Consider the following 24,080-nt stretch of genomic DNA (forward strand, 5'->3'; position numbering starts at 1 on the left):
GATTAAATAATACAGATTTAGGACAATCCACACGAAAAACCAGAAACAAAGTCTTGCCTGATTTCCATGGCTTTCTGTGGCACTGGAGGGAGCAGAGCTGGTGACAATTCTCCTGAAGAGCCCTATGTAAAGTATAAGAGTTTCAAGCCTGTAACTCTACTGCCTGATTCTGAATCTATCATGCCTATACCAAGAAGTACAAAAATTCAGCCAGGGCCAAACCCTCATTTGCATTATTTTAGCTACTACAGAGAAACCAATAGAAACAAATAATATATACAGCAGAACTGGCTTCTAAAACATCGTTACTAAGTACCTCCGTTTTAAATAATTCTCCTTGAAGATTATTCAAAAGATTCCACTTCCTCAAAGTTGTCTCAAGTTCCTCTTCACTGCCACCAGAGACAGAAGACCCTGTGAGCATTAAAGATTAGAAGTAGAAAGGGAGAGAAACAGACAAAAAACCTCAAACCATTTAGGGCCATATCAGACAGTCTAAATACTTAAGTCTCTCAATTCCCCTTCAGTCTTTATCTCATGCACGTGCCTTACCAGCCTCTCTGCTCCCCACCCCTCCTTTGGGCTCTGACTTACACGCAAGCCAACCTCCAGCAGAGCAACAATTTTACCCCTTCTAGTTATATTCTGTGCTCTGCTTGTGACACAGCTTCTGGACCACTCAACTTCATAGTTTGATGTCCTGAGGCAAGTTCAAGTCGGTACAGTTTTTTTACTTGCAGTGTATTCTTTATAGGTGGTATGCCTATTTGACATCAGCTGTGTCACAATGCAGTGCCCCATGCTCAGTTCAAGGAGGAACATGGTAAACACGCTTCAGGTTTTCTGGATATCCCTGATCTAAACAAATACTGAAATACTCCAGATTCATTATTTTGTAAGATTTTTATTCCTAAATTGTCAAAACTGCAATACTAATTCTGACTAATTACTACTCAGCAAACTTCTGGAGTATTTTTGGTAAGACATTTTATTCTTGAGATCTCCTATGCATAGGGTTGCAAACAGGATGCAGAAGGGCTGTTATGCCATGAAGCAGAAATTTAGACTGGCCTTCAAGTACATTAATAATTCCTGATCTGTACGACAGAGGTGCAGGCAGCTCTAGGCAGTTATGAAAAAAAACACCAGATCTTACGGTTAAGCCCTGTCACTATTAGAAGAGAGATCCCTTGAAAACTCATTAGACATGAGCTTGGCTACCATGCTGCTCAGCCACAAAGACTGCCGGCAAACCTGCTGCTGACCTTTGGCCCTTCAGGATATGAATGGAAACTTATGCTATGGCTGCTGGCACACAGCCCTTCAGTTAGCACAAAAGAGCTACCTATAGTTGAGTTCAGGGTAACTCCTTTACACTTTACTCAACTGTCAGTGGCTCTTTCAAGCAGCTGCCCTACTTTAATCCAAAATAGATCTCTGGTTTTTTAAAGTATGTGCTACCTACGGTGAAGAGTCAGGCATCTTTTGTCAACACGATTTGTAGCTTGCCTTAAGCAGAAATAAACGCTTACAATATATTGTGTCTCTGGCAAGTAATTATTTGAAGCAGTTATCAGAGACAGATTTCAACCCACTGATTCTACCAAAAGTTTTTAAGCAGAGATTACACTTCAGAGGGAACCTTTAAAACACACCTCCAGAAATAAAAAAAAAAAATAATCGAGGGAGGTATTTCTTGGCAACCTAAACATGAGACTCCCACAAATACAGGTAAGGTAACAAGCTCATTTGGGCTGTGAATAATATTGTAGCCATTACAGTATGCACCTCAGTGTGGACAATCTCAGTGTACACTCTGGTTCCTATACAGGTTTTGGGGTTTGTTTTTATTATGCTGAGCATCACTGTTTTTTTATTTACACTGTACTGAACGCCTATACTAGCATACGTTAACTGCAGCACCACCTCAGTCATGCGGAGCATCATGGCTTGCTCCTTCTTTATGCACACAAGTGTCCTCCAAAACCCATGTCCCACAGCAGGACAGTGCACTCCGATCTGTACAGCTGGGGTGTGGCCAAGGAGTGGAACTGTGGGAGGTTACTGTTAAAAGCACTTACTCTCAAGGTAACAGTGGTGTAGCTATCTTGGGAGTTAATATGTCTCCAAAAGCTACAATCACAGCTTTGGTCTTCCTTTCAGAACATTTTCAAGTGAGAGACTCTTTTTTTTTCTTTTTTTTTTTTTTTTTCAAATGAACATTGAGAGAAAGATTTATGTGTCTCTTGTCCCTTACTCTTGTGTGTTAAATACAAGTTTCCATTCTGTCATACAAGACCTGAAAACACTGTGTTTGTTAGTGTGATGATGATGCATGTTGAACAAAACTGTCCTTTCAGAAGGTCAAGTTTCCCAGAGTAAATTTAGTACTGAAAACTAAGGTAGCAACCTGAAATGAGATTGTCCTAAACCCCACTCCACTTCCTGCAGTGTAACTGAGATATGGGACAAAGATGTTTTTTCTCCAGATTTTGGAGTTAAATATATAATGTGTGCACCAAAGCAACCATGGGGTTTCAGTTGTTCCCTCCAAACCATAACTTGCCTAGGCAGCTGTTAGGATTTTTCTTAGTGGAAGGGAAGGGCAACAGAATTTACTACATTCATTGCAACTCTCTAGCAAAAAAGAGAAGTCCTGCTAACAGTATTAAATTGCACCTGAGATCGGATTCCCTATTATTAATGCCACATAAAAAACATGAAATGAAAGGATAACATTGTGTCATTAATACTAGCTGGCTGCCAGCTGATCATTACCACCATTCCTGAATTGAACTGTGGTGTAGGAAATCTGAGTATAGGATATATTTAATTAATTAATGTTCATAATCCACTAAGATATCCTGATGACATTTTACATTGTAAAAACTCGTTACTCATAATGTAATGGTCACAAGAAACACCATACAAACTTAATACCTATCTGTATTCATCTACAGATGAATTAATTTAAATAAAACTGAATGTCATTTTAATTTTGAATAATAGATTCTTGAGCGGGATTTAATGCAATTTAATAAGAATACTGTAAGTGCACGCCTTTAGTTAACTTGAATGAACTTTCCTAATTGCCCCCGTGTTGACAAATTCTATGTCTGCATGAGTGTCCTGCTGTTTGCTCCCTCCTTTTCACCCTTTTTGCTGTAATTCCTTTTGGTCTGGCCTCTACAACCCACGTACAACTCAGGGGACGGCAACAAGCAGCAGCGAAACAGAAAGTATGAAGGGTTGGCCATGAAGGACGTGTGTCACAGGCCTGCCCTGTGGGAGAGACTTACAGGAGTCCCATCCGTGAGGAGGGACAGGACTGCAGGGAGCGGCTGCTGAAACCCTGGCCCCAGCTGCCCACCCAGCCACCGCTACCTGGCTGTAGGAGCGCTGCAGCCAGAGCTCTGGCCTGTTGCAGTATGTGGGAAGGTGTTTTAAGGAGAGCAGTTGCTGACTCCAGATTGCCTTGGCACATAAGGAGATAAATTGCAGTGCTCCACACCGAACTGAGAGCAGTTCACACAGCTGTACAACCAGAGCAGTCACCTCGTCAGTCATCTGTCCAGATTAATCAGAATCCTTAATGGCACCATCTAAACCAACATATAGCACCAAAACAGGCTCCAAGGAGGGATTTACTATTAACCGATGTAGAACAAATCTTAGGTTATGGCTTTCAGAGTTGAACAAAAGATTCAGTCACAGAAGTCTGGCTGAATCGACCTTATATTGTTTTTTTGTACTGCCTACAGCATAGGAAACAAAAAGGAAATCTCCACAAACTGCAGGCAGTAACATGCAAGTCTGGTCAAGACATACTGTGGTTCTCTTTGTATCTGAAAGAGGGTATACTTACTCTCTTAGCACTCCAACATGATACAAATATATGCATAATATAAATTACTATACACATATATTTAAAATGGCAACAAATAGCAGTTGCAGTGCATGAAGTTTTTAGATGACCTGATACCAGGAAAATATTCACAAGATTTACCGTGAGCTGCAATCACTATCTCTTTGACTCTCCTGTACTGGCTTAGCAGTAGTGTTAACTCCTCTATTCGACGGTCCTGTGAAGAGCATTGAATAAAATAATATTTAAAATCCTACATTTTTAACCTGCAGAAACACTCTATTACACACTCATTCCTGTGATCTTGGCCTGCTTTTCCAGAAAGCAGGATCAAGTCTCTCACATGCCTTGTAAGGAACTTTTCTTGGATTTTATTTGCCATTATACATAATAATTGCTGGACAGTGTCAAATTACAGATATAAGAAAACCAGAGGAGTTTGATGTTACTAGTAAATTAGTTATTTACAGAAGCATAATTTGGAAATCTACTTTCATTTCTAAGAGTCAAGGGAATATTCTGGAGTTGAACCTCAATTGCCTGAAGTGGGCAGTATTTGTTTTTTTGCTAGCATCGTACCTCTGATTGTAAAGTAAATCATGTTTATGTTTTGTATAGGTTAACAATCTAGTCATGGTCTTTAATCTTCTCTTGTAGGATATGTTCTGCATTCCAACATCTATGCTTACTCCAGTTCTGAACACACCTTTTTGAACTCAGGCAGTCAAACCTGTACAGAACCACAGAAATGGTCTCATGAACGTCTGATGCATTAGCTGACTCTGCTCTTTCCCCAGTACCTAACGCTCTCCTATTGTGTACGGAGAGCATCTTGATTCATGTATTCAGGGAGGGCACTTGCCTTTTGCATAGACACAACACAGCGATGGGTAGTAATCATTATTTGATTGGTTCTATCACTTCTCCTGTTTCTAGGTATGATATTGTGTCCCCGATTATAATAAATTCTTGCTATCGGTCACTAAGCATGCGATCTTGCAGTTTGGACTCTTATGGTTTGTCCTGTTTCTTTGATCCCAGTTCTAAACCATTCCTGTGTGATCATCTTACCCAGTGCTGTGACTACAGAGCACTGAATACAAACCAAGCAAGTATTAAAGAACTAGTTTTCACAAGCAGGTGCCAGGAAAGCCACAGAAGCACAAAAGTGGGCACTGGGGGAAAAAAAAAAATAAAGTCCTTCGAGGGAAGTTGTCAAATATTAAGTGATTAGCTGGTACAAAGCTGCTGCATTGGCATAGCTAGGTCAGAGATGTTTCAATTAAAACCTGCTCCAGTACACACATGCTGCATTACAGTCACAGCAGATATCGACTGAGTTGTAGGAGTAACTGCACAGAAACCAGACCTTTACCACGTTACAGAATGGTAGATGATGCTGATCATCCCTTCACGCTTCAGCAAGCTTACACGAGACAAGGGAGGCCTAAACCAGACACCCGGTTATCCCAACTATGGATAGAAGCAATAGGTTGTTCTTCATAGCAAAGAACTGAGACTAACATACCCAGGTTTTAAAAAAAGAAGTATGCGTACCACTTACTAGCAACTTAATTGAGCACTTCCTGTCCTAAATGACACAAGGACTATTCAGTTATCCCAAAAGCTATTCAGAGCTATTTTACCTCAGGAACAATAATTTATTTTGCAGTAATATTGAAGGTAGCATTAAACATTTAAGAAGCTGTGGGTAAACCATCAGTCCACTCGTTTAAACACTACAGTTTACAAGGAAATAACCCTCCTTTCCCTGTAAATATATCCAGATATTAGGACATAAGCAACAGTATTTTGTGCTCCCTTCAAATGCAAAAATTTACGCAGACTTGGAATAATCTGGGCAAGAGATAATGCCACATCTTTTATTTTCCAGATGTAAGTGTTGGCTTTTTGATTTTTTTTAAGAACTAAATGTTATTATAAGTCACATTGATGTTCTCCAGAATTAACACTGCCCTGTCCAGATCCCTCACTTAACTAAAGGAAGTTTTTGGGGTTGTATATTATTGTCTATTTGATCATATACGAGTGTGTCACCATAAAGGAAACTCCTATGGCCTGTTTTATTATCATAAAACAAGAATTAAAATTTCTTCAACAATTAATCCCCCCACCCCCAAAATCAGTAACAATTTATATAGTAAGTCAATGGCATCCGGAGGTGGAAGATTCAACACCCTCCAATACTGAACCCTAAAACCTGCACTTGAATTGTGCAGTTGACAGGCAAACAGCATACAGGTGATAAGAGATAAAAAACATGTTTACCATTTAAATGGGTTTAATTTCACTCATCCTCTTCATTAGGTTTTTTTTGTTTGTTTGTTTTTTGTTTGTTTGTTTTTTTTTTTTTTGTTTTTGTTTTTTTAACCCCTTGTCTCTTTAAATCCTGGTCCCTTTCTCCTCAAATTTGAGTCTGATTCAAAGGCCATTGTGACTTTCTTTTAATATCACAATCTAAACTGGGGATATCAATGCAGTTCAGATTAGGTTGGAAGATGAAGAGCTGCCAGAAATGACCAAACCTTAGTGATCTTTTCAATAGCCAAAAGCAGGAGATTCTGCTCATTACAGCCTTGGCTTTCTACTCTCCTCTGGAATCTAATGAGCCTCCTAAATTCTGCAGCCAGGTTAGCAAGGTCAGTCACACATTCTATTTAAAAAATCAACCTTCTGTCACAGTCTCATGGCATAATCAAAAAATCAGGGCAATACCACACTTACAAAAACCATTTCAGAGATTCAACCCCATTATTTCATCCTTATGTAGAACGAGGATTATTTTCTCACCTTTTCTTCATTTGCAGCCAATAATGACTCCATTCCTATCTTCAACCGTTGAACTTCTTGATCTAAAAATGTTTTTAAAATGTTATAAGGAAAATAAACTTCCTATATTTAGTGTAAATAATATATGTTTTGTGATACTCTCCTTACGTTCTTATGAATAACCAAAACCATGTCAATGGCATGGCAAATGCACTATTCAACTACATTTAACTTGGAGCTTTTCAAAAGCTGAACTATTAAAAGAATCACACCACACAAACATGCTGGGTTTGCTTATAAAAGGCTAAATAATACTATTTTATACTCTAAAAGTCAAGTATTGAAAAAAAAGAAACATCGAATCTTCTTTCCAAAAGATGAGAGTGTGTTTGCTGTCATGTATTTAGTGAAATAATTTTAAGTATGATTGAAAATTAATTATTTTCTATCTGAGAAAAATATTTGCCAGCTTATGAGAAGTACTTCAAGGACATTCGTGAAACTTCAAAATGAAAAATAACAAAGCCTGTTTTGATATGAGGAAAATCTGTAATTTCTTTTTTGTTTTTTCTTAAAACATTTCAGTATGAATAACTAGTTAAAATCTACATGAAGAGCTAATACAGAATTGCCTCACACACAATTTAGTGTTATAGGATAGAGATTATACAGGAATGCTATAATCAAATCAATTAAAACACACTCTCTGAAAATTTACCAGGTTGTTAAACATCTCATCCTAACTTGGCTTAACCAAATCTTTCACTTCTTCTCTACACGCTATTATTCCTAACAAGTCCTCCAGTACCAGCCTATACTAAATCAAGTGCAGGTGATAGAGACAGAACCTGAAATAGTTTATCTGTTGTAACTGCCACTCAAGGAATTCATGCTTTGACATTAAAACATACCCGCCTGTTTCACAAAAGACTGTGAAAAACACAGGCATGAAATGAGAGAGAAGAAAGAAAATCAATACTGCTAAAAAATCTTTTAAAAAAACGGTTTACAACTAAATGTTGAACATACAATGTCATATCTAAGCTATTTGCAAAAACTAATTATTTTTCTTGTAGTGATTCTGAAAAATACACACCTTGTAATGATTAAGTTTTCAAACATGTCAATGAACCTTGCAAACACACTTAGTAGCACCAAGGCATGCACAGAGACAGCCAAATCAAAAACTAAAACCCAGCAGGCAGTGGGCAAGCAATTGGAAGATTTTAAAAAAGCCATTAAAAATCGCAGTCCTACTAATTTCTCTTCATAAATATCAGACTTCAAAAAGAACTGGTGTCAAGGTATTTTTAAGCACATTAAAAAAAAACTTTACTTACAATACTTATAACAACATCAAGTATAGAAACTTTTATTTTCAGACTGGATTTTTTAATTTACTGCACTGATTAAAAACAACCAAATCCTTCCCCTCCAAGGAAGGACGCTTTCAATTAAAGCCATCTTTCCAGATATTATATGGGTTTTACACACGTAGAAATAAAAAGAGGTAAAGGTTAAGTTCTGGCTCTGTTAACCTTGACAATGTCCGTTTGAAGTCCAACTATCTGACTTGTGAGCCTCTGACTTTTTTTCTGATATGAAATCTTACTAAACAGGGCAAGTAGCTGTCTGCTTGCTGCAAGCAGTGAAAGCAAGGTCTCATGTATATTACAATTACACAGCCAAATCTAAACAAACATTGAATTATTGCTGCAGAGCGCATCTGAGTTATAATTTGTGTGAAAGAACAGTGAGATAAAGCCAAAAGGGAATTGCAAGGCTTACGTTTTTCTTTTAGCCTTCTCCTATAAACTTCCTCTACGATGGTAAATGGTGAGAGTCACAATAAAGTATGTAGAAAAAGCACACATTAGATAAATCTTGCAATTTAATTAGAATATGCATTCTAGCATACTATAAGTACATTGACATTATTTTTCAACTTTATTTGAGAAGACCACCTAAAAATCTGGTAAATCAGTAATTTTTTTTCAGATGAATTATTACTGCATACCGTTTCCATTCAAATATAGTCTAAGTGGTTTCCTTAAATGTAGCCTGAAAAAAATCTGTACAGGGTTTGATTCTTCTTCCACTGGAATCAAGGACAAAACAGACACATTACTAGTTGAACATTGCTGAGCTCTTGATTTATTGTCATACCACTATCTTTCATTTGAAGTATCATAAATTATTTGGGAATCTCATAGAAAATACAAAATTCTATTAGAAGTGTTTATCTACAAACCACTGCTGTTAGACAAACTAATTTTCTAGTTAGACATGCAGTTCTCTACATGCACAAGCTCTGTAGCTGAGTGAAATCAGAACCGAGTATATGTTAAGTCACTTTGCTGGAGTAAACAACAGTCAAAATACAGTATTCTAGAAAAAACACATCTGCATTAATTTATGTAAGAAGATTCTTGGTAAGCCCTGAGGAAGAGGTAGCACAGCACTTGAAAACTCACATCTCAACAAGTGCACTCTTTGGAAGCGTTAGTTAACATCCACAAAAGAAGTTAGTGCAGCTAAGCTGATGCGCTGTGGTAAACTACAGACAAATGGTTCCTGCATGGATAAGGGTCAGTATTATAGAAGAAAATGGTCACTAATATCATACTGCTCACAGCCCAGCAATTGACAGAAGCTCCAAGGAGTCAATATGTCAGAGAACTGTGACATGACTGGTTGAGAGCAAAAGCTAAACAAACTGGTTTATTTGCCATTGGCCTGTACCAACAGTGCAGATTTACAACAAAACCCTGCGATATCATAGAATCATAGAACAGCCCAGGCTGGAAGGGACTTTGAAAGACCATCTGGTCCAACCTTTCACGTGAGAGGGAGCCTAAATGAGATATAGTCCCGAAGAAAGGAAAGATGTGAATCTATGAATATGGTTTACAATGTTTAGACATTTAAACATTGTGCTTAGCTACTACTGTGACAATTTTAATTTTTTCTTAAAAAATGGAAGCTGTAAAGATTTTTCAGAGAAATTTTGAAAGTATACACAAAAGCTCATATTCCCACTGAACTACAATGACTCTCTCAAATTATAAATAAAATTTCAGTAGAAAAAATTTCAGTGCCCTGAGGACATTTATTGTAGTTTGTGCTACCTCTAGATTGGTATATGACTTTACACATTAAAAGCCTCTACCAGGAGACAAAATAAATTTGCACCATTTTGCCTCCCAAAATATATTCTATAAATCCATTCTTGTATCTCCTAGTATTCCTTTGAAATACTGAGCCAAGCTGCTACCAAAGTGAAGTTAAAGTAGGATTTTGGATTTTTAATTTTATTTCCCCTCCTCTTACCTCTTTCTGCCACTTCACTATGTGATGAGGTCCGAGATAGCTGACTTTGTAAGCGTTCTATTTCTGCATCTTTGAGAGCTAACTGCTCTTGAAGCTGGGCTATCTCAGCCTGAAAGAGAATACAATAAATTCAGAATAACATAGTCACCGATTCTCTGGGATTCTTTCCCATGAAATAGAAGACTTCTAAGCTTAACACTTTGCTTTGATGGATGTCTTGTTCCCAGTTCAGGACATTTCATAAACACTATGACAACCATACATATTTCATGCTGTTACTATCCTATTCCTTTTACAGACACTCACTTTTTCTAATGCAATTAGCTCTCAGAGAAGAAAGACTTACAGAAAGGTACGAATTTCAAGAATTCATGTAGGTATAGAAACTCTGGAAAGCTGTCAGTGCTACAATGCTGGTTGTATAATAATGACTATTATAAGGCAACTCCTGAGTTTTGCATAAAGATCACTAAAAGATAACAAAGAATTTTTTAAAAGATACTGGTTTTTTATCCTAGTTACTACTTATTAATATAACTGAGAATCTACTAATGCTGAGCCCTCTTAGCAGAATAACAAAGCTGTTCTTCCTCACAGTAGATACTACAGCAAATAGGCTAGAAGCAAAGCATAGCTTGGAAAACAACCACATATATGCAACAAAATAGCAGTTGTTTATTTACACTAACTGCAATTTGTGCTGCCACTGGATTGGGATAGAATATGACACATTAAAGGCCTCAGCAATACAGAGAGAGAAGAATTCTGTAATCATCCAGCTTGAAATAGTGACTCATCTCTTTTTCCTATTTATGAGAAAAGCTGTCAACAGCATACTTTACTAAGTCAGTAGCTTCATTAAGATTTTCTTAAAGACTCCATGTATCAAAATTCTGCATTTCCCCCAGCAAAAGTGTACCAAACCTCCTTGCAGTTAATGGAACTAAAAAAAAAAAAAAAAAAAAAAAAGAAACAAACAGAAAAAACATTTATGCCACCCGTTTCTCAAAATACTGAAACAAAGCAGGAAAAAAAGCAAAACACCAAACAACATTATCCAAACATGGAAAAACATGGACTAATTAATATACAAACTTATTTTCACCTGGAAGCAAGCAGCTGAATGGCAGCAAAAGATCACCACTCTGCCTGCTATTCCATATGGAATAGAAGAATCTGCCTTGTTGCATCTCTGACAGGCTCCTACACTTCCCAGTGACAAATATCCAGCTATGAAAATATCCCAATTTCTCATCTAAGAAGCTGGTGCAACAGGAAGACAAAAGCTGCAGACCTCTTAATACCAGATTTGGATTGCCTCCCCTGGTCTATTTGATCTTATGATTCTTTGAAATGACCTCTTTTCCTTTAATGTCTTACTCCTGCCATTGCTACAATTATTTTTCTGCTTCCTCTCTCTTTTCCTGTACTTTTCTTCCTTTCTAGTCTTGCATATTCTCTCACTCAATGGGTTTTACAATTTTCTTTCTTATTTTCATTGTGCTCCTACACTTTCCATAATCTTTATCTGTCTTGGCAGCTGGCCACACAGTGCTTGAGAAAATATTTTCCCAAAGACTGTTCATATCCACCATGTCAGAAAAAACATTTTCATGGATACAAGAGGTATTATCTTCATAGAAAAAAAGACAAGATAGCAACATTTCAACATTCATCTAAGAATTCTCAAAAGAACCAAATGCTAATACAAATAACAGTCATCTGTTATTTTGGGATGAAGCTATCAAGTATTAAAAAAAGCCCTCAGTTTAATAATTTGAAATGTTTTTCCAAGATCCAACCCCAAATCAAAAAAGTCAGTCATTCATATGAACAGAGATTATAGTACTACACAAGTGAAAGGAGATGCAATTACAGCACAAAAGTGTACCTCAACAGGGAAAGATAATAAGGTGGTTTTTAATCTAGCAGAAAAAGGCTAAAAATTCTATAAACTAAAAACTAGAAATAAAATGCAACTGTTTAACAATGAGAATGTTCAGCTAGAAAAATTAATTGCTCTGGAAAATGATGAAATGTTTCAAATGTTGAGTTTTTCCAGATTATGATTCAACAGCTTTCCAGGATTTAAGGTCAACAGAAGGGTAAGGCAGATATGCACTTTGATATACACAAAGTGAAAGCAGATGATCTAATGGTGTATTTTGGGATTAATGTCTATTAAAATAAATTCCATAATAAGCGAACACCCAACCAACTTTGCATGTCAATTCAGTCTGGAAAGCATATTCCACAGGGGCTTGTCACCATTATACAAACAAAAGACAGAAAACCTTCAAAGAAGCCATTCCTCAGAACAGGACTTTTGTAAGTCAAAATGCCTTTTTTGTTTGTTTGGTTGGTTTTTGTTTTCAATAAGAATTACAAAATGGTATAAGACTGGAAACTGCAGGGAGGGAGCAAAAGGCACAAAAAGAAGCTACAAAACCTTTAAATCAAAATACTTATCCCAAAGGTGGTGGAAGAAAACTTGACTTTATAGTAGGCCCTGACATAAGGCAACTGTAAGTAAAGTAAATACGGATGAGTAGTGGAGTGTATCCCTCTCCAGCTGAAATAAGTCTGTCATTAGTAAATGCCAAGTATTCTGCTTACTTTAGTTGCTTTTAATTTCCATTCGTATTGATTTCTTTCATTTTCCAGTTCTTCCACTTTAATTTTGAGGTGTTTAAGTTCCTGTAGCAAACCCTGCAAAGGAAGAACAGCACCTAAAAGTAAAATTTCTCTGGTAGATATTAATTTTTCATAGTCCTGAATTAAAGATCATGCATGAACCACACAGTAATGAACACTGAAGCACCACATTAACAAATATGACCTAGCCTAAGATGACAAAAAATATTTTTAATTGAGAGATTAGGAGTATTTTCCTCAAACTCTCCACTTGAAATTATGAACCAATTTCTTAGTCATATTAAGGAAGACAGCTGAACCTTGTGAAGTCATGTGTGTCTCAGTGAAAATGAGCCAAAAAAATCCACAACTGCAGTCTCATATAACATATATTGGGGTTTTTTTTGTGGGAGAGAGTAGGGCGCTGGGGGTGTTGTGGCTTTCTTTTAGATTTTTTGTTTTGCTTTTCAGCCACCTCAGAAAGTAAGCAGAAAGATGCAGTGCTAAAATATTACTAACTTTCATTAAAGTCTCCCCAAACAGGTGTTTACACTACTTACCAAGAAAAATAACACTCGGACTAAATAGTGTCTAGCAAGTTACAGGCATTTAATACCAAACATGTACAGTCACATACAACTACAGTTATGCTACTTTCAGCATTGGTGTTTGCCACTCTGCAAACTGAGCTGATGCAGCCTAGAGCTGCAGCCAGCCAGGGTTCCAAACTTTCTTTGTCTATTCCTCTGACAAAGTTGTCTTTTAAATGTCCCTTCTACCTTTCCTTGATTGAACTGTTCATCTTACAGTTCATTCTGAAGGACAATATTATTAAATCCATGATGGAGCTCTGATGAGACCAAATGTCTTAAAATACACAGGAAAGAAAAAATTTGGAAGAGTAACCCAATTTTGGAATTAAACCCAATTTCTTAGATTAAAATGAATGTTTAATTTAAATGACTCCCATATTTGAATCTCAGATTATTTCTCAAATATGCAGCTTGTACTGTAGTCTAATAGTTCACTAAGCTCAGAAACAATTGCACTATTTTCAGAATAGGCATCATACCCAAACGAGTTATTTTTGTAAAATAAACCTATGAGAAAAATTACTGAAAAACTCCCTCAACGGTATAAGCAGATTACTTAAAATTCTGGGCATCCAAATTTTAACCAAAGAGATATAGCAAGTAAAGCAAACCAATTTAAAAGCAAATATTAAAATGGACTTTTCCAGGCATATCAATATCATTTTACCTTCAGTAAATTTAAGCAGTTTATGCAAAGTGGCTTTTGTTTTGACATGTGAAATGCTTTTGATCAAATACAGCTAGGATCTGTAATATAAATTAAAAATGCTTTTCTGGTAACTACTCATGTCTGAGAATAAAAAAAATGTGTTGGATTTGCTATTTTAAAGGTACAAGCAGATTAGTTTTATTATGGCTCTTTTAATTTAACTTTAACATTATCATTAGAAAAAGAAAGGATACATTTCAGGTAGTCTTACCTGAAACTGTATTTTACACTTGTGTTAAACTTTTAAAATATTCAGGAATTAAAAATCTGTGTTCAGAGGACTGGTTAGGGTGTACCATCATGCACAGTTAGGGTGACATTATCTTGAGGAAAATTAGCAAACTGCCAAACCGTGCTAGCATGCTGCATATCAAACAGACAAATCACTAAGGAAAAAAACAAAAACAAACCCAAAAATCAAAAAAACCCCCCACCACAACAGCACCACAGACCTACAGGTAAAATGAAAATCATAAAAAACCTGGAAAAGGTGATTGGGTCTTACAGATATCTGTGCTTTAGTAGACAGACATCAGTGGTGATCAAATTTGTCCCAGTAACCGTGGGTGAGGGTGGGGTGTCTGGGGTGGGGTTTTTTTTGGTAATTTTTATGACCACCTCACTCTACTAATGAAAGCCACAAAGATTAATGCCAGTAATTCACAACATAGCTCTGGTTAGTGGAATTTAGTTTCTGCAAGAGAAGAGAAGAGGCAATACACAGGCTTCTGCTAAGGTGTACTTCTCGTACATCACACCGAGAACAATTCTTCTGGCTGAGAGTCTCTACCACTGATGTTGGACTAGATTGAGGACCATTAGGTGTCAAGTCTGGTTTCCTATCTTGAGACTTTCTTTCTTGGATTCTACTATTAATTTCCAGCTGCAGTCTACACATCTGCTCCTGTAGCTCACTGATCAGGTTCACTACTGACTGAAAACATGGGAAGAAAGGACAAAAAGACAAAAATAAAAGACAGGTGAGAAAGAAAATGATACAAAGAAGGTATTTCTACAGCCACAGAACAAAGAAATATATGGAGTACATCAAAGATAAACTAAAAAAAAATTATGTGTTTCCCCTCTGATAAAGTATGTGTTAATGGGTATAAATTTGAAATATTGCACAAAGCTACAGTTTAAATAGAAGAGAATCTGTAGTCCAGACTAATTAATGAATCTGATTCTAATGTGAAGGTCAGAATTTGGCCCCCATTTTTGGAAACTTACACAGCCACATGAAGTCAGGTATCAGGAAAAACAGGAATGTATTTTAATATGCTGGCTCAGAGGCACACCTTTGCTGAAACGGGTCTTGATTACATTCATTCACACAGCAAAATCATCCATTTGGAAGAAATCATTAAGTGCTCAGTTGAGGCCATAACCTACTCTTTGACAATTTATACACAGAATTTACTAGTAAAGTAATTCTGTTTCCATGTCTACAACGGGTCAGAAAAATAACTCCATTACCTAGGTGACTAGTTAGACAGTATATGGACACAGAGAAAGAATTAAGCAACATAGAAAGGAGAAATCAAAGGATACCACAGAAGAAAAAGTAAGGACTTTGAAGTGCGTTGATTTACTGGTCAGCTTCTTGGATTTGTGTGTATCAGTGATACACACAAAAATATCCAGCTACAGAAAGCAAACCAAAGACAAGTATTAAAGTCTATATAAGATTTCATACAAATTCCCTAAATCGGTAGCAAATATTGCTGTGTTTTAGCTCAGATATTACAAGCTTGAAGTGTTTTTCTCTTAATTTTCATGTACATGAAATACATATGTTTTGTGATTTCTTCTCATGTGGAATAAATTTGATGAGATTAGTCCATCTTCCAAAGGAGTAGAAAAGATTTTAGTGGACAGAACAACAAATGACCTAGCTTTTTTTTTTTTTTTTTTTTTATTTTCTTCATTACAATGCACAACAGTCCTCCTGTAATGTCAACTCTGGTGAACCAATAATCTCAAAGTTAGGGAACAGCTGCTGCAAGGACAGGACATTATTCTGACTAAGTAAGTATTTAACATGACCAATCTCAAACTGCACCAGTATCCACAAAGATTACCTTTCAAAAGTGTATGTATCAGTTCGGTAAAAGAGTTGCACATCAATTAAGTATTCTTATAGGGCACTGTGCTTAAAATGAAATTCAGAAAAGCAGTTGCATATATTTAACTTTATACATATTATTCACAATCAGGATCACAATGTCTGATGCCCATTCTCTTCCATCCAACAAACCTTTAATACATGTAAATGAGGATTAGTTCCATAAACAAGCAAAAAATTTAGCAAGAATACTGGGTCCTAGCATACCAACTCTGCAATATCCAGTCTTTTATAGGCTGACATGTTCTGCTAGGGCTGTACAGGTTACAAAAAGCTCCCCTAGGTGAAACCATATCTTTTGTATGTTCAGTAGCTACATTAACCACTTTGCAGCAACACAGTATAACACTAGTGAGGGGAATATCCCCCCAGCTAACTCATCCTCTTATCAGAGCACTGCAAAGCAGAACACCCATAGTACTAGCTGTATCTACAATTTACATACTATCCACAACCCTTCCACCTTCCATGCTTTGTTTTTTTGTTGTTGGATTTTTTTTTTTACCATCACCTCCACAATGATACCTCATTAAGCAGTACCAACTACAGATTGGAATTGTCAGGACATGCATCCACCTCCCTTGCTTTCTTTTTTACTCTGTGCTCATCTTTGATGGAGAACACTGTTAACCCATGGAAGGTTCAGAAGAACCACTGCTCAAACAAGATGCACAGACTTTTGAATACAAACTGACAGCAGTTCCAGTTGTGGCAATGTGGGAGAGTTCAGAAACACTTCTGCTGCCTTTTTGTAATTTTTTTCTCTTTTGCCTCACATCAAAAATGGGAATGGGAAACACTCTGGCATCCACACAGACTTCCTTCAGGGCAAGTCTGACAGTACAGAAATGGCAGAAATCCTTATCTCAGTGAAGGATAAGAGGTTTATGAAGGAGAAACACATGAATTCCAGCTGCAATACATGCCTTTACAGTTGCTTCTAGTTTCAAGGTAGAAATGGCTTCTTATTTTTGAGATTCTTTCACAGCAGGAAAATGTATTAACACTAATATACTACATCTTGAATTTGATTCAGGTGGGACAACACACCAAACTCCCGAGTGGGAATCAGTGGCTCACTGACTCAAGTTTCTTTGAAATTGCAAGTAACTATGCACTAGAAATTTAATTCAGAAGTGTCCACATAAAAGCCACATAACAATTCCCAACAGCTTATAGCAAACTTCAGATCCTCGGTATGAAAAAGCAAAACCCACAAAACTTATATCCTATGCTAAGAAAGAAGAAGTAGGACATAAGAAGGGCTGTTAAGCAAGTTGAAATGCACAGTTATTTCTGCAGTCTCCTGATAGTGATAGAAGGTCTCTTTCATCCATGTTCAGGTAGAGCAGGCATCTGGGCTGCCGTAAATCACTCGATAATGCTGCTCACTCATACCTTGCTACATTGAGAAAAGATATTTCCAAAATTTCTAAGGCTTCTCAGGTAAGACAAAAGCTACACAGACTCCTTCAGGTGGGATTTCAGAAACCTCCACAGCAGCACTGCAGCAAAAGTAGAACATTATTGCATGAAAAAGGAATTAAAATGACAAAGCCAAGAGTGAGATGGTCCATTTACAAGCAGCTATTCTCGTGACCCCTATGATATCTATATAAATAAATGGCACTTTTAAATTTAGCATGTGCTTTTGAAGAGCCAGAGATAAGTGGCATTCAGTGTGAAATTAATACCTTTGAGAGGAGGTTAGAGATGCTTGATAAACTCTTTGCTGCTAACTAAAACCAAAACTAAACCACAGCTGCACAAGATAAAGCGAAACGAATCTGACAGATTAAAACTTGCTCATATCTGGAAGGATATCTTAATTTGCTTTGCTTCCCCCCAGCCCAACCAGAGAAATAAGTCTATAGATAAATTCTATGTGACTGGAAACAGCTGCTGTGAAATAAGCCAACACAAAATTAGAGTACAGAGCAAACATATTTTAGCTGAATTATTCTGCAATGTCACATTTAATTTAAAACTTTAAAAACCACGATATTATATTTAGAAATGGCAGGGTCATCCATGAAGTATAATTAGCAAACTGTTTAAAATGGCTTAACTACTGGATGCCTCTGTAACAGATGCACTAGGGTGAAAACTGAGGACTATTACTTCTGATAGTAGCAAATCTATCAAATCACTGTTCTGCTCACCTCTGCCAATCCCAAACTCAGTCTTGAAAGCAGCAGTTGGCCAGCTGCAGTCTATAAGAAAGGCTCTAGCTCTGTCACCCATCACTTTGTTCCAGTTACGTAAAAATACTAACTGCAATTTTATTTGAGGCATTATACACTGCAAGAGCATGCTGTAGTAGCCTCAACATTCAGAGATACAATTACAGCAAGATTAATCCAATTCAGTCACTGTCATTCTGGAGAACTGTCTCACTTTGAAGCAATTAGGTTAACACAACACAATATTCATAAATAAGAGCAAACCAAAGGTAGACTGCATACGTAAGAGTGGTTTAGTCACTGGAAATAGTTAGTCAGGCAGTGGAGGCAAGGAGTTCAGGAAGACACCCAAACTATTACTAAATTTAAGCAGCAGTTGTAGTCTAATAGTATAAAGAAAATACAATAATCAGTTTTATTCTGATGTTTAAAATTGTGTTTGTATTTATAGATTACTAAAATTTACTGTAAAAGGAGCTGAGGGTTAAAGCATTAGAATTCAAGTAAGCACACAATTTAACTGAAAGCAACCTCTGTTTATCTTGACAAATTGGATTAATTCTTATTCAGGACAATCTGAAATAATTTTTAAAATGGCTCAATGAGCAAACCAAAATGCTGTTTATTTCCCACAGCTTTACTTAGAAGACACATATTCCTTGCTGTGTATACACAGGTTTGTGACTTTCAACAGGCCAGAAATCTAATCACATCTTGGGGTAGTTAATAATTCAGAGCTTACTTAACACAATGATTCTCAACTTTTCCATCAGATTAGAATCCTTTTCCATCTCAGCAGAAACGTTTCCTATCACTCAGCAATACAACAAAGGCTTCCAGGCCAATAAAGCTCAACTTTTCCATCCAAGCGACATGCACACCTTGTTGCAGTGGCAGAAGAATTTCACAGGTCATAGCCTCACCCTCATCACAGGCCCAGACATACTGGCTACTTAAAAATCCTGTCAATGCAAATGTACTCAAAAGCTTTGTTGCTTTCTAGGAGTCAGGCTGTGCATGTCCTGTAATAATTTAGGCAGCCTTGTCCTGGTATTTGACATGTAATGGGAAGTGCTGAAGGCCTCAGGGGAAGGTGGCTGCTTGGAGCAGGTTGCCATCTGTAGCAATTAGGCACTGCACAAGAGCAGTTCAGATTTTCAGGTAGTGTGAGGCTGCTTAGGCCTTCTGTACACAAGACACTGACAATTATGGGTGAAAGAGCATAAGAAGGCCACAGATGGTAAAAACAGCAGCTGGTGCCTCTGTGGCTGGCAACCTCTGCCAGAAATTGCTCTCTTTAAGCTATCTTTTAATCTCTAAAGAAAACTTCAGAGGATAAATAAGTCAAAAACCAAACACACCCCAAATATATTATGTCACTGCAGGTAAATTACTTAAGCATAGTTATCAAATATTCCACTAGCAACATTACAGAGAGCAAACAGTTTTCCAACACTGCCTGGATTTCAAATTCTCCCAAGTCAGTGTGGAACATAGTCTTTTTTCAATCAGCAATGTATACATCTTGGAGCTAGTAATGCTCCCTTGCTAGGTAATCCTCTCTTGCTAGTTTGTCCCCTTACAGGGCCACTGAGTAGGGCAACACATAGCAATTCATGAGAATTACTGTCTTCCATAATGACTTTCCTTCCCAGCTCTCACCCGCTCCTCACTGCCATGAAAAATGGATGTTATTCATATGAATCCCTGTTTCATACTCTCTTTCTTAACCAATATGGTAAAAAGCAAAGCATCTTTGATGTCCAGAACTCTCCACATCTGAAGTGTAAGGATTAGAATTGCCTACAATGCATGTAATTTTTTTTTTGCACTATTCATTATGTAACCACAAGGGCAAAGGCTCATTTGAGGAAAAAGCCCTGCCCTTTGTCTTTTCCTCCCAGGTACCATGAAAGCATTAAAAATCAACAAGGATGTTCATCTAAGTGTTTGCAGCACCCCTGATACTACTGATCTTACAGTCTACTCTGCCACATAAACAAGGAAATAGAAGAGCTCTGGTAAGCCTCACATGGTCATGCCAGTCCAGCTTCTGTGGAGAGGAAAGGGTTAAGTGAATACCAGTTGCAATGTATGATTTTGGAAAGGACTTTGTGCCTTGATTAAAGCCAAACAGCAACGTCTGAAATATAATGAGAGAGGGAAAAAGAAACCACATCCCAAAAATGCATAATCATATTCCTCACTGAATTCACAGGATCAATGATACGGACCGTGCTGCAAGAATGCTAATTTCAGCTCAAAAGCTCAGGTGTATGACAGCATAGCATAGACACATGATTAAAAAAAAAAAAAAAAAGAAAACAAGATAATAAAAGAAACTCACCTCAGCTTTGTTCTGTTTCTCTTCATATTCACTCTGTTCCTTTTCCATACCAACCAGCTTAATCTTCAGGTCTGAAACTTCAGCCATTAAATCTAATTTCTGAGTCTCTAGTGATGTTCGACTTAGCAACTCCTGAAAGCAAAGTAGAACATTTTCTCCAGTTATTTATTTGAACACTCATAGAATGCTACATGTTTTATTGGCAGACCCATAGAAAAGTCTCTACTCCAGTGTTTAATGCTTTCAATATGAAAGCAAAATGATTCTCCTCTTCATAAGTCACACTTGCTACTGTTTTACAATGCAGCAAGATAGATCTGATGTAAGCATTTAGTGCAGGCATAAAAAAGTATCTAAAAAATAAATAATGGAGTGATTGTCAAATTCATATGAAAGCAAATTTCTCCCTCTTCACGGCATGTATACCTCAAACTGTTCGAACCGTGTGTTTCTCAAGTTCTGCAGCTATTTTCACCTAAGTGTTCTCCCATGTTAATCACTAAACCATTGTGCCCCCCTCCCTATTTCAACATAATGTGTGGCAGAGTTAATCCCCAGACAAGGCATGAAATCAGAAAACAATACTGAGGCTGAACAAACACAAACCTACATGATACCACATGACACATTACAAAACAGTTCTCTACTTTCAAAAATACTCATCAGACAAAGCTACATTTTAGTGTTACAATGAAACATTTTAGAACTTCTTATATGTTACTCAATAAAGGGTGTACTACAAAATGAGCACCCTAACTAAAAGAGTACCAAAGGCAAGCAACATTTCTGCAGTCAGAAACTTAAAAGTTTACACCACTTAGTACTTGTTAACTTTTGAAGGCTACATACTATGGAGGGAAAGCAGTGAATGAAAAGTGGAATGCCCTAACTGGAGTCTAAAAGGCAATCTCTAAACTGAATAACAGCCTAGAGGAGAAATAAACGGCCATGATTTTTGCTTGCGTGACCCGAGTTTGTTCTTCAGATTGCAGAGAAAGGCATACTTTAGTCAGAGTGATATCCCTGTGTTTAGAAAACATTCAGTATTCATACCTTCATTGCATCTTTCAGTTTTCAAGAAAACCAAAGAAAAAAACTCTTCCAAAATTTAGCAGAGTGTATTTTTTATATATATATACACACACACACATATATATATACATAAAATGTCTCTGTTGGCCTCCATTTTCAAAGAATAAAAAAATCCATTTATGAGTTTAAGCCTTCCTGAAAAATCAATACCTAACTTTCCAAGTGCCTAATTAATCTTTGCAAAAGAACATAGGTTTCTAAGTAGTTAAAGATTTTTATGGCAATTCCTAACTCACATTAATGTCTTGATCACATGAAACACACTGAGAAATCACAGCAGATTCTGCTTTGAATTACACAAAAGTGACTTAACTGAAGTTGCCATAGTTATTCTGCATCTACGTGGATGTTATTGAGCAATCAGAAACTGCCCTGTCCATCATCATTTTCTGATCTCTTCCAAAAACTGTACAATATATTGTAGACAATGGCTTGGAGATAAGGAAGCTACAAGAGTTGTTTTAAAAATTATACAGTTAAAGTTTATTTGGAACCCAAATCTGCTTTACATGTAAATTATTTTAGTCTGGTGGGGAATACTGCCCAAATGAAAAATAGTTCTAAACTTGCATCTGCATTGCAACACCAATTATCTAAGCCACCCACTATTCCCAGTGCCATGCCCATTCCTGCTGACATTGGCAATGATATTTGTGTATGGATGGGAAAATAAACAGAGATGTAGCCTCATGGTTTGTTTTTTTTTCTCTGAATGAAATAAAGCACTAATCTGGAAAAGGTAGTGCACTGACTTTTTTTTTTTTTTATTGAGAAGCTCTAAGAGGCAGTCACTTAATGAAATCTCAGAAGTAGCTGCTTCTACAAAGGTGATTACAAATTACAATTATAGTTAAGAATAACTCCTCCATCTTCCAGAAAAATACTAATTTGCACAAGTTCCAGAAGCACATTCCAGTCCAGAGTGGAATAGGCTTTGTACAGCTGTTAACATAGCAGACTTGTGCAGATTAAGACATAGCTATAAATGAGAACTTTGATATGAAATAAGGCTACTGAATATCAAAAAGGCTAGCAGGATGAGGTCACTTTCACCCCATGGACAGACTCTATTCACTGTTGAACTGAAAAAACATTTAGAATTTTTTTTTTTTTTGACACTGACATGGTATTCCATGATACAACAGGAAGATTTCTTAATAAGGCAAGGAGACATGGCATCCCTCTAGAGATTTTTAACAAAATATCTATCCTTTGAGTGCACCATCTGGCATTACTCCTTACTGTTTTCTATAGACTCTCAAATTACACTTAGTTACACAATGGAGAGTAATACCATGCTCCTCTCATTCTGAATTCAGCAGCTCCATGTGAACACAAAGGCACTACCTGGTAGAAGTGAGCATGAAGGCAGATGATGTTGTTTTATTTTGTTTTTTTTTAATCAACTCAAACAAAATTTGACTTTGCTCTGAAGCTGGAGAATCAGATTCTCATCTAGTGTAAACTGGCATAAAACTTTTGCCTTAAAATAGACAAAATAGCTAACTATCCCTGGTTTGTTTTCAATGGAGCTACACTGATTTAAAACAGCTGACAATTTCTCTTGCATCTACAGAGTCTAACTCCTGCTTTAAAAGAAAATGCTGTTTAAAATAAATGTCCCCTCTTGAAATGGTAACATCTGGAAGCAATTATTTTCATCCTCAAGCAGATGCTCACAGTGAACAGCTCATTAAGAATGTGACCCATTTTGTTAGAGAAATTATAGTGTATTTCAGTGGTATGATGCAACTTGAATCCAGCCAGAATAAATATGCAATTGTAAGAAAAGAAAATACAAATTTATGTTATTGGTTTTAAAGCAAAAGAGATAATATAAGACAGGCAAAATGGTAATTTGGGCTGTAGCAGCTTTAGGATGATCTTAAAGAGCTGAAATATAGAACAGAAATAGAATATATCCTAGAGAATCTTATTCATAAACAAGATACTTGTTTTTACTTTTAAAGTGTACTATAAATATAATTTAATTTCTCAAAGTTTTATGTTAGAAACTCAATTTTTAAGCTATTTCAGAGTAGAAAAATTAGAGACAACTCATACAGAAGCTACAATATGCATGTACCAGACAGATCAATGAACAGCAAACTATTTCCAACCAGAACTGTGTCTTTAAAATTCACACTGTATCCTTTTTAAATATTTAATCATGTCTTTCAATATTGTCAATGAAACTGAAGCACATGCTGTATATCTCACTTTCACATTTTGTTGTCTTGAAAATACATAATTCTTCTAAATTGGCTTATAAAATTTAACAGGACAGAAAATAGCTTAGAAAGAGGACACTACACTTTTCTAGGCTGTCAGCTGCAAGCACAGAAGATTCCAGAGTATTTAGCACTCTACAGAAAACACAATCATGCCATACACTGATTAAGAAACCATAAG

At 36.7% G+C, this 24,080-nt stretch overlaps 1 protein-coding gene across 15 annotated transcripts in view; it reads right to left on the reverse strand.

Annotated features, from left to right (window-relative positions):
• PPFIBP2 (PPFIA binding protein 2) overlaps positions 1-24,080 on the reverse strand; it is a 108,141-nt gene that overhangs the window by 17,049 nt on the left and 67,012 nt on the right. For 11 of the 15 annotated variants that reach the window (XR_004409114.2, XM_033006777.2, XM_033006772.2 and 8 more), the window contains 8 exons: positions 20,577-20,708; positions 12,602-12,694; positions 9,986-10,094; positions 8,673-8,753; positions 6,677-6,738; positions 4,007-4,082; positions 317-414; positions 58-122 (listed from right to left, as the gene is read on the reverse strand). Coding sequence is in view for 14 of the 15 variants with exons in the window: in XM_033006777.2 (XP_032862668.2) it covers positions 58-122; positions 317-414; positions 4,007-4,082; positions 6,677-6,738; positions 8,673-8,753; positions 9,986-10,094; positions 12,602-12,694; positions 20,577-20,708 (716 nt within the window). In the remaining variant the exon portion in view is untranslated. Of the gene's footprint in view, positions 1-57; positions 123-316; positions 415-4,006; positions 4,083-6,676; positions 6,739-8,443; positions 8,477-8,672; positions 8,754-9,985; positions 10,095-12,601; positions 12,695-20,576; positions 20,709-24,080 lie in introns of all 15 variants that reach the window. The other 4 variants (XM_042784747.1, XM_033006773.2, XM_033006775.2 and 1 more) reach the window with 2 other exon arrangements.

Source organism: Tyto alba, unplaced genomic scaffold (genome assembly GCF_018691265.1).
Source record: "Tyto alba isolate M040663 unplaced genomic scaffold, T.alba_DEE_v4.0 Super-Scaffold_8, whole genome shotgun sequence".
NCBI lineage: Eukaryota > Metazoa > Chordata > Aves > Strigiformes > Tytonidae > Tyto > Tyto alba.